The following is an 18,037-nucleotide window of genomic DNA, read 5'->3' on the forward strand; positions in this document are numbered from 1 at the left end:
CGATTTGAAACTTCTCTCCAGCTGAATAGGTTTTTTTTTTTTTAATTATGATAATTAGTAGTTACTGTTCCAAATTGGCTGTACATTTACTATAGCCGTAAGTATGTCATATAATAATTAGTCATTATTGTTGCAAATTTACTGTAACTGTTGCACGTACTGTAGCACACTGTACATTTACTGTAGCAGTTTACTATAATTGTTGCAATTACTGTACACTTACTGTAGCAAAATTGTAATTTTTTTTAATTTCTTTTTAAAAAATTTCTAATTAGCCATATATTACTGTACCCGTAATTATGTCATGTAATACTCATAAAATTATTTTTTAAATGTAGTTTGTTAAAGAAAAGATGTTAGTTGCATTGTACATGGGCGGCAAGCTACAAAAGGGTGCAGACGGCGTGCAGTACACGAAAGAAGCCGCATTTGGCTTCGAGGTTAATGAAAATACCATATTTCAAGAACTTAAGCAGCTAATATACGAAAAGACTGTTGTAAACCCCAACAGGTATGAAATAGAATTGGCTACACGGATTGACAACTCACGTGGGGGGTAGACCTTACTTTGTTAGGTTTCCAATAACATATGTGAATTTGTGGAGAGTTGTGTACACTCAATTTGTGGCTAGTAGGGTCCCGGTAATGGACATATATTCGAAGAGGGTTCCCCGGACTAGGGCTGGACCTTCAGGTTATGACAATTCGGGTTATGACAACCAGGAGTACCATCAGCACTCCCCTTATTACAACCAGGGGTACCACCAGCACTCCCCTTATGAAAACAGAAGTACCATCAACACTCCCCTTATGACAACCAGGGGTACCACCAACACTCTCCTTATGGCAACCAGGGGTACCACAACTCCCCAGAAAATACTGAAGAGTTACCACCACCACCGAGACAGACACCCATAATCCCTAGATTTCCAACTATGCCAGAGTCAGGACCGGTACACGTTAATCGAACTGATATTGATATTGATGTAGATGCTATTGATGCCGTACCAGAAAGGGAAATGGAAACCGGGGATGAATACCAAGGGGTTTGGGAAGCTTTTGACTTATCAGATGGTGATGCAAATGTACCAAGGTTGTCCAGGGCAGAAAAATTCCCGATTAGAGGTCGGGGGAATAAGCATCCGGTTGCCACATTCAACAACACCACAACTTTTGAAGAGGCAAACATTAGTTTCTTTGGTCCTCGTGTTGAATACAATAAAGAACTTGCCGCAGGACAACTTTATACCAACATAGACGAACTTATAAAGAAAATAAATGAGACTCATGTTCACAGCAACTGGGAATGTATAATACACAAAAGGGACCGAACAAGGTTAGTTATGCTATGTAAAACTCACCCGCGCTGCGAGTTCTGCTTTTTTGCAACCCCTGCGGGTTCAGGGGAAGCATGGATGATTAAGAAGTGTGAACCACCTCATACATGCAAGTCTGCGTCCACAAGGACAGACCATGCGCAGCTGACGGCATCATTAATTGCCGATGCAATTGAGGAGGACATTAAGTTGGATCCATCAATGAGCATCAAGGCGGTGGCTATGACCGTCAGACACAAATATAAATATGTAATCCCAAAATACAACAAGCTGTGGAGAGGTCGTGAACTTGCGGTTTACAGAATATTCGGTAGTTGGAAGGATTCATATGGCTATCTGGCACCATTGCTCCAGGCCATGGCAAGTACAAATGTCGGCACCGTATATGAGCGATGGCATGGCCCCTTTTTTGATAAAGACAGAGTACTAATAGAGGGAGCTCAACAATTCAAGGGCATAGCATGGGCTTTTGGTGCTTGTATCCAAGTTGTGCCATACATCAGACCCATTATCAGCATTGATGCATGCTTAATGTCTGGCCGTTACGAGGGGAGGCTACTGATAGCATGTGCATATGATGCTGAGAACTAGTTGTTACCTTTGACGTTTACAATTGTTCAGAAAGAGGATGGTGAGAATTGGGGATTCTTTATGCAGTTTTTAAGAAAACGGGTGATTGGGGAAGGGAAGTTTTTCTGTATGATATCAGACCAGCACAAAGGAATAAAATATGTTTTTGATCGTGAAGATTACGGTTGGTCAACATGTACTGGCCAGTGTGTGCACAGGTTGTGCATGCAACACGTTGCGGAGAACCTTTCCAAGGCAACCGGGGGCGACAAGTGGGTTACTGATACATTTAGATGGAATTGCAGAAAGAAAAAGCCAAGAAGGGTGGTAGAGATGACTAGCAGTTTTGGAAAGGTACATGTATTTCAATTGTTTACATATATTATTGTATTTTAAGAAAACAATTTTTTAGTACAATTGTTTACTTACATTATTCTATTTCCTTATTTTTTTGTGTAGTACATGCCAAAGGCAAATCTCTACTTAATGAAGGTGGGTAAAAATAATTCCAGAGATGTCAACGAAGATCCAGCATATGAGAAAATATATCAATCCCGTGATGGAGATTGGCGTTGGGGAATTATGACCACCAACGGGTCCGAGTCGCTGAATGCAGTATTCAAGCAGAGCCGGATGTTGCCTGTGGCTGCAGTTGTAGAGGACACATTCTACAAGTTAAATGCTTGGTTTTAGGAACGGCGTGCTAAGGCCGCATAATTAATAAGGAGGAATCAGTCATTTTCAACAAGGGTGGAGGAGAAACTAAGACAACACAGGGACAAAGGTGCAACTATGATCGCGATCCCGATGGGTAATGATGGTACTGAATTTGAAGTGCAAAATTCAAATGAGTACATTTCTACCAGCCGTAGACCAGATGGCACTATGGAGTTTGTGAAGAGGGCTTGCAAGTACGTGGTTAAATTCGGAGATGCCAGGGCGGTAAACTGTACATGCCAAGGACCCCAACTAAGTCACATACCCTGTTGTCACGTGATGGCGGTATGCCGAGTGAGGAACTACTGCGAGGATCACTATGTCGCTGACATGTACCGTATCGATTACCTTGCTTCCACTTGGGGTGGATCTTTCCATTCTTATCCTGATCAGCATGAGTGGACTGCATATGTTGGTGATAGAATACTCCCTTCAGAATGATAGATAAGAAAGGGAAGGAGGAGACACAAGCGTATTGTAATGACCATGGACAGGATGGGTGGTAGGCAACCGTCGGGAAATCGGGCTCGCCGTTCTGTTTCCGACAGGCGCATGGAAGGTATGTAGCATTATACGAAATTTATTTATGCTTTTATTACATTTCTAACTGAATTGCGTTGTTATATTCAGATGCCATAAACGAACACAACGAGAGAGAAAATGCTAGAGTTGTTGCTGAATCAACTGGTAGAACACAACCCCCTCCTCCTGTAAGCCAAGCCTCTACAAGTAATGCCGCACCTGCCACTAGTACCAGAAGAACTAGTCATTTGTTAGGTTTATTCAGACGTGGTGGTAGATAAACTTGCTATTTTTCTTATGCGAACTGATTTATTTGGTTTGAACTATGTTATGATCTTTAATTGTGCTTTTGATTGTATTGTTGAACTATGTTAGACTATTTTAGAACTATACTTATTTCTAGCATATTCAAAAATAATGTAGTCCATGTTCAACATAAATACTACAACAAAAAATTCATAAAATCCAGATACATTACTAAATAATACAGTACCGTCGAGTCCATAAAATAAAGTAACATAAAATTCATACAACAACAACCAGTTCAAACATAGCAATTATACAAACTGTTACAGTTCAAACATAAAATACTACAACAGCATACAAATTGGGGTCTAAGCCTTACGAGTTGAGGAGCTTGCTCCCTTCTTTTCCTCAGTCCGACGGACGCACGCAGGACACTCCCACGTAGTGAGACGAGCGTCATTCAGCGGATCTGCATACGGGTCCATGCAATTGGGGTGAACAGCTTTGCCACATTTATAATAGAAGAACATATCCACCATATCTCCCTTCAGCTCACATAAGCAACACTGTCCCCATCCAGGTGGAGGGACCCTGTCTACCCAGCCTTCCATCAGCATTTTTCTAATTGATGGATCAAGAGTGCTCAGAAATTCTTCATTATTTTTGGGTGAAAACAATTTTTCCAAATTTCTCATCGCGTAGGCTTCCACTGTCCAAAAATTATTAATAAGTGTTCTTTTTTCTTCGCGTTCGGTTTCAGTTCTTCCTCTATTTTTTCCAACTTTGGGTGTCATTGTAACTAGGGTTTCAAATAACAGTAATTGATTAGGAAAGCTAATTATCTTAATTAAAGACTAATTGTACAGTAATCAACGGCTAATTAGAAATTAATTAGAAAATTAAAAAAATAATTAAAAATATATTTAAATTACTTGCAGCTGTAGTCGCCCAGAAAATCGCTCGAGATCGCCTTCAGTTCTTTCTCCCTTCTCTCTGCCTTTGAGATGAGAGGTAAACTGATGTTGGAGTGAGAAGAGAGAGAAAAAACGAATAAATAGGCATCCGCAATGGACCGCCCGTGGCTCAGGCAGTCAGGACCCTAGTATACCGCCCCTGTCACAAGCGGTATGCTGGGAGTGTGGGTCGCAAATAAAAATTACGGTTTCAATATTTCTTAGTTTCAATATAATGACTTGAAGTGTACTGTTGCGCTTTTAACAAACCGTAATTTTTATTTGCGACCCACACTTCCATTTAAAAAACTAACATATTTTCTTTTTAACAAACTACATTTAAAAAATAATTTTATGAGTATTACATAATAACGGGTACAGTTAAATGGCTAATTGAAAATAATTAAAAAAATAAAAAAAAATACAATAAGCTGGGTAGTGGGCCGCCCGTCCCTAGGGCGCTCCACTGGATTTTTTGGGCCGCCCAAAGCCCAGGCGGTCGAGGCAGAAAAAAAAAATGGCACACAGGGGCATTTTTAAAATTTTCCTTTTTTTTAGGATATTAATAAAAATGGTCGATTATTTAGACTCTGACACGAATTTCAAAATACCCCCTAAACAGGGGCGGACCCACGTTGAACCAGGGGGCCCCCTGGATTTTGAAATTTAGTACAAAATACAGATCTAATTTCATTTTGCCCCCCCTCTGGAAATGAGATTGCCCCTCTGTGAAACCATTGCAGCGTGGTAGAGAAGAATTGGAGAGATAAAGAAGAAAGAAAAAAAAAAATTTCTGTTTTCTTATAATTTTTGAATTCGTCTCTGTCTCTCTCAAACCATTGATGAAGGATAGAGAAGAATGGGAGAGACGAAGAGGAGGAGAATAACTTTCCTGTTTAACTTATGGACTGGGCTTTATAGGGCCTTTTATTTTATATCTATAACATGAAAGATTATATATTGAGGGAATTTGAAAAGTTACAAGTTGATCCTTCAAATTTTTAACTTTTTACAAACTGAAGAGGGGGATGATGGTTTGAGATTTGTCTTTATTTTAGAGTCATAAGAATTTAATTTTCAAGTTAGATGCAGTTATTTTATTTATTTGTTTCTTCTTTACGGCAATGTAACTATTTTAGACGATTTAATATTACTCCTACCGAATTCTCTTAAATATATATATATCAGGCTTTATTATGTTAGCTAAATCTATGGTAGCTACAATTACATACCAAAATTTTTATAATAGCTAAATTATTATATTGATTATTTTATATAGTATCCGATTAGTTATTGGGTTTGAACCTGCTAAGCTATTTGAATCCGATTTCTGCCCCTCCCTGACAAAAATTCTGCGTCCGCCCCTGCCCCTAAGGGGTTACAATATGCACCGTATTTTTTTAAACCGGCCAGAACAAAATTCAGATCGTTTTTTAGGGTGATATTTTTGTGCAATAACCTCAGGTATAATTACATGAGGGGTTACTGATTCCCTATGGACAGGATTCGGTTCCACAATGAGAGTACTTTATAATTATGGGTTTACCCCAGAGAGGAGCTTCTTAGATTCTCTCGATATTTTTTTAGAAAGGAATGAGACTTGACTAAGTTTCAACTTGTGAGTCCGCATCGTCTACATTAACTCAAAAGAGAGTATTTTTTTAGTTATTATATCTCAGCCGTCTGATATTAAACGGTTCTAATCCGATTCCCGTCTATAACGCAGGGATTGTTTAATATTAGTGTAACTCTAATTTGTATGAATATTAAAGCAGATCGAACAGTCCAGATTTATTAACTCAAAAGATGATTCTTCTGTTTTTGAGTTAATGCAGAGGATACGAATTCGTTGATTGTCTCCATCTGTCATTTATTAATCCTTTGTTGCCATCGGATAAGGGGTTTTAACTCTTAAGAAACTAATGAAGAAAGAGTTGGAAAAAAAAGAAGGAAATTTTTTTTTTACGATGCAGAGTCACAGAGACGTTTTGTAGTATTCATTTTAACTTTTTTTTCCCTGTAGTATTGGTTCTTTTAGATGCTGATTAGTTTTCTTTTTGAATTAGATTATGAATAGTATGATGATTTTTGGTATATTATTATTTTGTTGCTCGAAGATGATACTTTTTTGTGGCTTGAATAGATCTTTCTTTAACAGCAACTCATATACATATTGATTTGTCATTTGGTTTACTGCAAACAGTAAGATAAATATCCAAAAAAATTCCACAACAAACACAAATTCTTATCAGAAGTTCCTCTTCTTAAAAACTTCACTAGATCAATACATAGTTACATCAAACTAAATAACAAAAGCAACCATCTCTAGTTCTCTGCCTCTAAATAATCTGTTGCTCCTTTTCTATGTATTTTGCTGACCTACCTAACTTCTTCTCTTTCTCCAAAATGTCCTCAGATTTACTGTTTGCAGTAGCTAACTTCTTCATCTGTTTCTCCAACATGTCCTCGAATTTACTGTTTGCAGTAGACAGCATCCTATTCAAACCCAAACTTAACCCACATTCCATCACTCGGTTGAACCTTGGCTTGATCCTCTTCTCCAAATCGTAACTAAAATAGTGTGGAAACTTAACAAGCTCCGACCTTGGATACCCCGTTGTCAGAAAATACTCCCATTTTGGTACCAAATTGCCCTCCAAACTAAGTGTGTAAAGTGCTCCGTATTTGTTCACCATCATGCCTATTTCTTCCATACTAAAACCTCTTTTATAAAAAAAATCAGTCACAGGCTTCAAATTAGCCTCTATGCTCAAGCTGAAACTCTGAGGACATTTGTGAAATAGAGATGCAACGTCTATGCCCAATGAGGCAAAATACTCTGACACGGGCCTCAGCTTCTCCTCTACAGAGTAACAAAGTATCCCTGGTCTCCGAGTCAGAATCTTTCCAATATTGCCCTCTGGGACACCCAATGTTAAAAGAAAAATGATGAATGATTTAATCTTTTGACGGCTGTATGTCAATAAAGCAGGAACGGTAGTTATAATCTTTGCCCACTGTGTTTTATCCACACCGAAACTTTCCAAATAAAGCATTGATGGTTTCAAATTCTCAGAGAAGCTAATGCCGCATAATTGGGGCCTTCTTTGTAGTATTTTTGGTATATCCTGTTTAGACACGCCGAGATCCAACAGCAAATCCACTACTGGTTTGATTTTGCGGTCAAGGCTATAGTAGGTAAAGGATGGGAACTTGCGAGCTATCTTTTGGATTGAATCTAGGTCCATTCCAAGGTCAAGTAGGTATGATACTTGTGGAGAAAGATGTCCGTTCTCATCAATTTTGATCACTCGAGCCATGGCACGGTCTCGTGCTGAGGTTTGGTCAAGACGAGATGAAGGTGATGGTAATGAAGGATGGTCGGTATGGTCACTACTGGTACTGGGCGGGTCCGGAAAGTTCTCCACCATATTTATTAGGAGGTCCCCATGCTCCTCTGAGAGGCTCTTTAGGCATGAAATTAGCGCGCTTCGTATCTCAAGAGTTGTTAGCTCCCTCCCTAGAGACATAATTTGCATATAGTTAAAATAAAAAATGGAAGTTACTTTGTGTTGATATTGTGATATGAAAGCACACGTAAACATTTGTGCGCTTCATAGATTTCAGGTTTGAATTTACAAAAAAAAAAAAGGTTGGTACGGTCAGGTCCAGGTTCAGGCACTCACGTCAATATGCAAGTTCTAGATCCAACATACCTATCATATAGTGGGATCTGTGTACAGAGTGAAGTTTTGAAATGAGGTAATCTATGAAGGACTCAGACTTGTTGATGAAACGAGCTGCCAGTGCATTGCTCATGCCTTCCTATTTCAGAAACAATTTTAGTACTCCTTTGGCCTCCTCTCTCTCAGCTGAAAGAAGGCTCGAAGACATTGCTGAGAAGTCTGTTGCATCAGCCTCTTCTTGAAACTCCCCAGTAACTGCAATTGGCAAATTATCCAAAAAAATTAACTATGAATCTGACTAGCTTGCAGTTTCTATTTGAAAAACAAACCTTACATAGTCAGACATGAACCCATAATGTAGCCAGATCAGGTTAACCCAAAGGATTGGATCCAGACTGTCAGAAAAACTGTTACCTTCTCTGTGTTTGCATTTCAGCATGCGTTAGTTATTCATTCATTCGTATGTTTATTTTGTGCTATTTGGGTAATTAAAAGCTTGGCCCCTGTACATTAACAGAAGTAAAATAGAATAAAATCCTAAACCAGGTTAATTGACTGGGAAACCCTGACCTGGACAAGAATCAATAGAAGTAGAACAGGTCAGGCCGTCAGGCTCATTGAAGGTCTTGGTCAATAATTGGTCGTTTCTTTTTAGGGAAACTTGCTACATACCCATCTAAATTTATTTTTTTAATAAAGATTCCCCATCCAAACGCTGAACTTTAGATATTTTACCCACTAATATTTCATTCTCTTTGATCTTTCCCCTTATTTAATGAATCTTGAGTAAATTCGTATCTGATTTCATTAAGTAAACAAATGACTGATTTACCCTTTATTGAAACCATCAAAAACATTGTTGTTTTATTATTCGCTTTGTTTTCTTCATTATTTTAGTTTAGAAGAAATCAATCTCCAACACACAGAAAGCAAAAAATTCTCTGGTCAGCTAAACTGGTACAGTGTTGATTGGTCCAGTTAGACTACTATATAAACTCTCTTAAAGACCTTTCAAGTGGTTTCCTGGATTTACATGGGGTCTTCTACTCTTTTCAGTTCTCTACAGCGAGCATCAAAATTAACTGTCTAAATGGAAAATTTGTCTTTTTCATATAATCAAGAGTTTTCTGAAATTAAAATATGGTTATTTCAATCTAAATCGTCTCATGGAGAAATATCAAAGAGAATGAAGAGCGCTGAAATCTCGAAGTCGGTATAACAAGGGATCAAGCTCGTCTAAAGGTCTCATCCATGCATAGTTTTTGCGACATATGTATGTTCCGTAAGATACTTAGAAGGTTAATTGAGCGAGTGGAATGACGAGCCTAGAAAATTGTTTGAAGTGCTGACTTCTTTCCATACAAATGCCCAAGTTATGTATAATTAAAGACTAAATTGTAAATAAATCAATAATCAGATCAAGATGTAAAAAACAAGAACTTACAAACTGGTGACAATGAAGCGGCATCACATGATTGCGACCGGCGTATCCATATTCTTTTGGCAAATTGAATATGAACTCTGCACAAATTAGAAAAAATAAAAATAAAAACAAGAAAGGATTACAGTCTAGAATTATAAGAACGCTACCGAACTACTGGTCTGTAGTTCCGTACTATACCAAATTCCCCCATTCTTTCTATTTAACACCTTCGATTTTTTTAAATAATCGGGTAATTCATGTTGCATACGTGTTTCAAGTGACTTGCACGGGTAAATAAAATATGATATGAAATAGCGCCTTAGAAGTGAAGAGAGACCTGGAGACCGGAATTGGTGTGGGGAGAAGGAGTCATTTATTGCGTGGCTGACAGTGGGCCCAGAATCTACTGGTGGGGCGGGGCCCAATACTTCTCGCTCCAGCCACCGCCTCCGACGAGTGCATTGATGTTTCCAGCAGGGAGAAGCAGTGACCAGTTTTTGAGTTCTGCGGCTAGATTTTTGCGCGATATGATCTAGAGCGGAAATAAATCTGCTGTGATTCGAAAGGATCGCAGGGTCCTGCGATTCTAATCTCAACCGTTTATATATTTTGATTCGTGCACAAATTTTTTTTTTTTTTTTGAGATTTCTACAATTTTTATATAAATAAATGGTTGAAATTGGAATCGCAGGACCCTAGAATCGCAGCAGATTTACTTCCGATCTAGAACCTTTGAGAAAATAAAAACTTGGTTCTTATGTGACTGTTCTTGTTATGGTATTTTATGCGGCGATATATGCTGGCATCCGGGACTGGAGAATTTTTATCTATAGAAAATAATACCTACAGTGAAAGAAAAAATAATACCTACAGTGAAAGAAAGAGTGTTTTGTTTCTAACAAATATAAAAAGAGTCCGATTCAAATATAGAGATATGACTCAATAGTTCAAATTCTGATTTTTTTATTTATATCCAAAAAATAAATAAAATTTTAAAAAATATCCAAATCCCGACTGAAAGTCGAAAACTACCCAAACCGGTTATCCAATAACTGGAAATATCCATTCTTTCCGGTCCTCCAATTCCCGGAATTTGAGAATTAGACCGGTTAATGGTTAACCGGAAAGATGGGAATTTCCGATTGTTGGTTAACCGGTTTATGTGTCCGGTTAATGGTGCACCGGATTTGTGGATTTTGCTTTCTTTTTTTCTTTTTTTTTAAACATAAATTTCTAATTTTTTTTATTTTTTGTATTAAAATATTAGAAATGTTGAGTATATTTCTTTGAAAATAGATGGAATACAATATGATTTGATTTACTAGAAAGACTGCAACAAATAACCCGGATCAATATTTTTCAGGCTGGATTTTTTGCGGCTGTAAGAAAAATTAATATATTTCTTTATGTGTTATTGGAAAAAAATAAAAATGTTTAGATTCTGAGTTATTGATCCCGGTTCAAAAGTCACTTCTAGGTAATTCAGAAAATATTGTGATCCTTCTAGTACATTTAATTTATAAAAAATTGTATCTATTTTTGAAAAAAAACAAAAACTTTAATTTATTTAATGATTGTTTTTCAAAAAGAATTCTCAAAATAGATACAACTTTTTATAAATTAAACGTGCTAGAAAGATCACAATATTTTCTGGATTACATAGAAGTGACTTTTGAATTGGGATCAATAACTCATAATCTAAACATTTTTATTTTTTTCCAATAACACATAAAGAAATATATTAATTTTTGTTACAGCCGCGAAAAATCCGGCCTGAAAATATTGATCCGGGTTATTTGTTGCAGTCTTTCTAGTAAATCAAATTATATTGTATTTCATCTATTTTCAAATAAATATACTCAACATTTCCAATATTTTAATACAAAAAATAAAAAAATTAGAAATTTCTGTTTAAAAAAAAAGCAAAATTCACAAATCCGGTGCACCATTAACCAGACACATAAACCGGTTAACCAATAACCGAAAATTTCCCTCTTTCCGGTTAACCATCAATCGGTCCAATTCTCAAATTCCGGGAATTGGAGGACTGGAAAGAATGGATATTTCCGGTTATTGGATAACTGGTTTGGGTAGTTTTTGACTTTCAGTCGGGATTTGGATATTTTTTAAAATTTTATTAATTTTTTTAATATTAATAAAAAAATCGGGTTCAAATCCATCAATATATATATTATATTTTTGAACAGTTGAAAAGAAAAAATGCAAGCGCCACATTTTATCATATTCTAAGTGGATTGGACTCAATTATGAAGATCTAAATATATATTTTTTTTTAATTAGCTAGAAAATAAGAATCGGTAGCTGTCACATTTAATCAATTTAGAATTTGATCTTTATCATTGAGGCTTATCCATTTCTAACCTGATTTTCTGCGACATCTATATTGCAGATTTTCTCATTAATATTTTTTTAAAATAAAATATATCGATGGATATGAATCATTGTCCGATTCATGTATTTGAATCGGTTTTATTGAGTCAGATCTTTCTATATTTGATATTTGTTAGATACGAAACACTCTCTTTGTTTCAGTACGTGTGATTTTAAATAATTTATATAGATAAAAAATTTCATCCGGACTGATAAAAGCAGGGTTCTTACGTAGTGCATATTGCTTTATTATCTATTATGTAAATTAATACCAGTAGTTGTATATTTTTTACCAAGTCAAAATATGCAATAGTTGTATATTAATCTTTCAAACTTATTATTTTAAATTTTAAATTGTACACTCGTTGTTTCATAATACATTATACATACGACATGACACATTAGTATATTTATTATTTTTAATTTTTATATTTATTGTTAGAACTTTGAACAGCTTCAAAATACACGCTTATCTATCGTATGCACACTTTGGTAAGTTACAATATCTTACGATAATTTAGTTTTGTAATTTTTAAAGTTCAAACAATCGATTGAAATCATTCAACATGATTTTTATATTAAAATGTACATGGAGATCAAATTTTACATTTTTTTTAAAAAATATTTCACTATATATTAAGTATTTTACAAAATTGTTGTTTTTAAATAATTTTTTACCACTAAAAAACAACAATTTTGTAAAATATTAATAAATAATAAAATAATTAAAATAAAATAAAATTTGATCTCCAAGCACATTTTAATATTGATATCATGTTGAATGGCATGAATCGACTGTTTAAATTTTGAAAATTACAAAACTGAATTGTTGTAAAATATTATAACTTACAAATATTGTAAGTGGATCTCTCCTCTCTCTCTATATATAATAAATACTAAAATAATTCAAATTATATATCAAAATTTCAGAGAAGTACAAAATAATTTCAAAAAACACAAAATTAATCAGATTTATAAAGAATAAAGATTTATCTCCCCTAGTTTATTTCCCTCATCTATCCCCCAATCATTAATTATATGAGGGGACCACAACTTTCAGCACAAAAAGACAAAATAAAACGTGTATTAGTAATAATGTGGGGGACCGCTAATTAACTGGGGGACCACTTATATTTAAAAAACTTTACAACTGATGCGCATAAATATGTATACTTATACACGCAAGTATTAACATCTAATATAGTAAGTATTCATATGTAAGATATCAAATATTTTTTAAAATAATCTTTCTCATCACATATTCATTTTTTACACATTTTATGGTTTTTTTTTCTTACTTCAATGTCGCCTATATTTTTGACAATTTGTGAATTTTTTTGCGAATCTAAAGTCACAGACATTTTCTACGTAATTTTCTCTTTCAAATGAGATATATGATGAAGTACTTTTGAGTTGTCCGCCGCGCAAGTATTCATACTTGATATATTATATATTAACACCTGCGCGCATATGCATCCATATTTACAAGTGACAGTTGTAAAATCTATCAAATATTAGGTGGTTACCTAAGTAGTTAGTGATCCCCCACTTAATTAGCGGTCCCCACAAGTAATGCGTTACGAGGTATGAATACTTGCTCAACAAAATATGAATACTTACACGACAACGATGAATATTTGCATGACGAGGTATGAATACTTGCACGACGGACAACCCGAAAGTATGTCATCATGGATCTCATTTGAAAGAGAAAATTACCTAGAAGACGTTCATGGTTTTAGATTTACAAATTTTCTCACAGATCGTCATAAATATTGATGAAATTGAACGGAGAAAAAAAACCCAACTCTAAAAACGTGTAAAAAATGTGTGTGTGATGTGTCCAGTTTTTTTTTCGAAATACTTGGTATCTTAGGTATGAATACTTGATATATTATATATTAACATTTTTGCGCATAGGTATCCATATTTGCACGCGTCAGTTATAAAATCTATTAAATATTAGGTGGTCCCCAAGTAATTAATAAAGTTCAGTTAGTTAATGGTCCCCACAAGTAGTTATTGACTGGGGGATAGTTAGTCGATCCCATTTATAAATCTCTATAAAATTTTAAAATCCAAAAAGACAATTACTCCCGAGTCCCGACTCAATCTAGATGTGCTCCTGTCTGCCACATCAACAGTAGAGTCGAGTTTATTTTTCAAAAATATGTGGAAACATATCGAGTTTATTTTTTTTTCTAATTAAAAATAATCTCCCCTTTTAACTCAGTGCCATCGTAAAAATATTATGTTTTCATGATTTTCGCATCATTTTCTTGACAATGCACGAGAAATACGACCTGCCTTGCCAGACAATTGTCGTGAAAGAAACATGCAAGAAAAAAAATTAATTTTCATAAGGGAATTACACATATATCACTCAAAAATATTGAAATTATGTACGTATTATTTCAAAATTTATTATTACGTATTTATCATTTTAAATTCTAATAAATCACATATTTACTCAATATAATTTAAATATATTATAAATATATTTAAAACTCAAATTAATTATGTTTATTAATTAAGAATTAATTAATACCGAACCCATTTTTCACATTCGAATTGGACTCTTGTCTTCTTTAGCTCTCGCCTGCACACATGGCATGTCTTTTATAACCTTTCTCATTGACTCTCGCATGACCCGCTACCCCATTGTTACAATCAACTTTTGACAACACGAGTGTTAGCGATTGTTGTGGCTTCTTGTGTGGATTGGTAGGAGAAGGCGTGGCCAAGATAAGGGCAGTCAGAAAAGAACGTCTTAATGCTGTTATCTATCATCAAAGAGGGTACATGAAAAATGAATTTAGTTTTAATTAATACTTGTAGTTTCTAAATCCTTAAACATAATTAATTTGAGTTTCGGATATGTTTAATATGTATTAAATTATATTGATTAAATATGTGAGTTTTTAGAATTTAGAATGATAAATACATAATTTCATAGTTTTTTGAGGGGTGTATATGAAATTTCCCCTTTTCATTATTTCTCCAGCTTAATACTTGAAATTTGTCAGTTCATTAACTCCTCATGCATCTGAGCATTAAAAGAGAGACAAAAGCCTGAGGTACATGGAACCGAATCTCCTACTCTCTTGTGAGCAGAAAATTCATGTTCTTAGAGTCATTGATATGTGGGTTTGGAGTGGATTTGAAAGTAAAATTATGTTCAATATTTAAATGTCAAAATTCACTCCGAATCCACATGTCAGTAACTTTAAAAATATGAATTTTTTGCTCATAGATAGACAGGTGATCTGGTTCCGAAGTGCAGACTCTACTCGAAAATCCATAATTTGATGTCATGTTAGAAAAATATAGACACCTTAGTGAGGAAGTACTTAATCAAATATTAGTGTTTAAGTATCTGTTAGTTAAATGAGTGTTCAAATTCCTTTATTTTTTTGCACCTCCACTGTATCTCTATTTTTAAGCATTAACAATTTAAAATTTAAAACTCAATGTAAAATGCAGCGATCACAGTCATTTCTTCATAATCAAACATTAGTGTTTAAGTATCTGTTAGTTAAATGAGTGTTCAAATTCCTTTATTTTTTGTGTATCTCTATTTTTTAAACATTAATAACTTAAAATTTAAAGCTCAATGTTAAAATAAAATCGTTAGATTTAATTTATATTATTTTTTATACGCGTATAAAGAATTACAATATGTTGACTTTTGTTTTGTTTTGTATCAAGACTCAAGAGCTTGTAAAATACAATAGTGATATGGTAAAATTCTAGACATTATTTTTTTTAATTTATTGTACCATATAAAAATAAATTGAAAATTAATAATTTTTTATGTATGTATAGAAAAAGAAATATTTAAACGTTAAATAATACAATAGACAAAGCTAAACAGAAGCATGCCATATCTTTCCCCATAAATGCACATATTTTTCTGATTTAGGATTGTTAGTCTTAATTCCGAAAATCTTTATAAAAAATAATCACATCGAATCGAATTTATATTCAAGACATATTTTAATCTTATTGATTTTTCTCGACTCTAACATAGATATCATTAAGAGCTGAATCTAAAAAAAAAATTGCACTGTGAGATGTCTACAGTACACGGTTGATGAGAGACATTTGTAGCAACTCATCTCACAGCAGGGGCGGAACTAGAATATTGAGATGAGGGGGGCTAGAAAATAAATGGTAGTGTAATTTTATGTTACAGAGGGGGCTAAAAGTATTACTACATATAAAAATTATAAAATTCAATAGACAAAATTACAAATTTTCAATGCATGGGGGTGACTTAGCCTCCTTTTAAGTCTATTACCTTCCGCCCCCGTCTCACAATACACGGTTGATGAGAGACATTTGTAGCAACTTGCAAGCAAACTTCTTACAAACAAAATCGTTCGTAATTTTTTTCCAAACAAAATCAAACTGACGCCTCATTCCTCGTATTTATTAGAAGTAAACTTCTTTATGTTTACAAATAAATCAAAGGTATAAATTCAAGGATGGATTCAGGTTTTCATTATGAAGATAAAAAAAAATATCAAATCGGTTTAAATCCGTTAACTAATTAGGTACTCAATAAAAGACAATGTTTTAACTTATATTTTTCAATACTATAATTTGTAACTTCTGATTCTATAATCTATGATTCTAATTACCAATCATAATTCAAAAAAAATATTTTAATTTTAAATCTAAATATAACATGAATTACAAATCAAACATTCAGAGATAAACAAAAATAATTTTAAAAAAAACAAAATCGATCGGAACATTTAGAGATAAACCTTGTTTGGATGGAGAGTAGAGGAAGGAAGGGGAGGTGAAGAGTAGAAGGGAATGGAATGGAATAGAAAAAAAAAGATTAACATATTTAACTTCTTCGTATTTGGATAATTAATGAGGGAAAATAAATATAATTTTTCTTTCTGTCTTATTTCTTGTTTGGTTGATTAAAATTTAGAAGGTTAATGAGAAATTCGGTGGCTGTTGTAGGATTGTGACAAAAAAATTATATGATAATTATATAGGTAAGATATAAAGTTGGGCACTTGTATTATTTTTTCTAAAAATATTTGCAACAAAATTTCTTTCCATCCGTTACACTCCAAATTGAGAGATAAACCAATTCTATTAATTACAATAATGCAAGGTTAAACTTTTCACCTCCTGTATTCTTCACCTCTGATATAATTTTATCAACCAAACATGATTCAATGAAATTTTTTATTTTCTTTCTATTCCCTCCCTTTCTCTACTCTCCATCCAAACAAGGTGTAAAACTCAAAATCCAGAGATACATGGATCCGCCAGGTGCCCTTGTCCCTTGGGTACAAATAAAAGGAATCGTCTGTCCCCAGAGTCACTGTTAGCAGATCTCCAGTTCAAAAATCAACAGTGACCGGCTGCCTTTAACAGTGATCGGTTCCAGTTGCAGAGATAAAGGGGGCAGGATTTTCCTGCACCCAGGGGGCAGAGAATTTGAGTTCCAAATACAATGCTTCCCAACAAGAACCAGACCCGCTGACGGCCTGACGCTTCGTTCCTTATTTACTATTAGGGATCGACTAACAGTCCCCCTACTTCAGTCCCCTATCTGTCCCCCGCACTAAAAGACAAAAAAATAGTTAAAACGTGCTAACTACCACCAAAGAGCAAGATTAATGCTCTTTTATTAATAGTCAAAACGTATAGTATTCATACCTACGAATTTATAGTATTCACACTTATTATCAGAACCATTCATCATATGTAAACATAAGCTGGAGGGAACCAGTAACGACCAGGGGGACCACTGACGTCTTGTGGCAGCCTGGATTGGGGACCGCAATCGTCTGAAAGCGACATTTGCTAAGATTGGGGACCACTACAGCAAAACTATATATTATTCATATCTAAATAAAGAAGTATTCATATCTAAACAAATGAAGTATTCATACTGACGATTACGAAGTATTCATACATGTTTGAAATAATTTATACAATTCAAAATTCAAAGTCAGATTCATCTCTCTCACCCCACCTCTTCCAAGAAGTATTCATACTGACGATTACGAAGTATTCATACATGTTCAAAATAATTTATACAATTCAAAATTCATTGTCAAATTCATCTCTCTCACCCACCTCTTCCAAGAAGTATTCATATCTAACATGAAGTATGCATATCTAACAAATGAAGTATTCATATCTAACTAATGAAGTACT

The 18,037-nt window shown here is 34.5% G+C and overlaps 1 protein-coding gene across 1 annotated transcript; it reads right to left on the minus strand.

Annotated features, from left to right (window-relative positions):
• Positions 1 to 6,545: 6,545 nt before the first annotated feature.
• LOC144566382 (transcription termination factor MTERF5, chloroplastic-like) lies at positions 6,546 to 9,997 on the minus strand. The gene is made up of 4 exons (XM_078316400.1): positions 9,792 to 9,997; positions 9,476 to 9,552; positions 8,062 to 8,286; positions 6,546 to 7,865 (listed from the first exon to the last, which is right to left on the minus strand). The coding sequence occupies exons 3-4, from the start codon at positions 8,162 to 8,164 to the stop codon at positions 6,685 to 6,687; spliced, it is 1,284 nt and encodes a 427-aa protein (XP_078172526.1). The 5' UTR covers positions 8,165 to 8,286; positions 9,476 to 9,552; positions 9,792 to 9,997; the 3' UTR covers positions 6,546 to 6,684.
• Between the last annotated feature and the right edge of the window lie 8,040 nt (positions 9,998 to 18,037).

Source organism: Carex rostrata, chromosome 15 (genome assembly GCF_964058835.1).
Source record: "Carex rostrata chromosome 15, lpCarRost1.2, whole genome shotgun sequence".
NCBI classification, from domain to species: Eukaryota; Viridiplantae; Streptophyta; class Magnoliopsida; order Poales; family Cyperaceae; genus Carex; species Carex rostrata.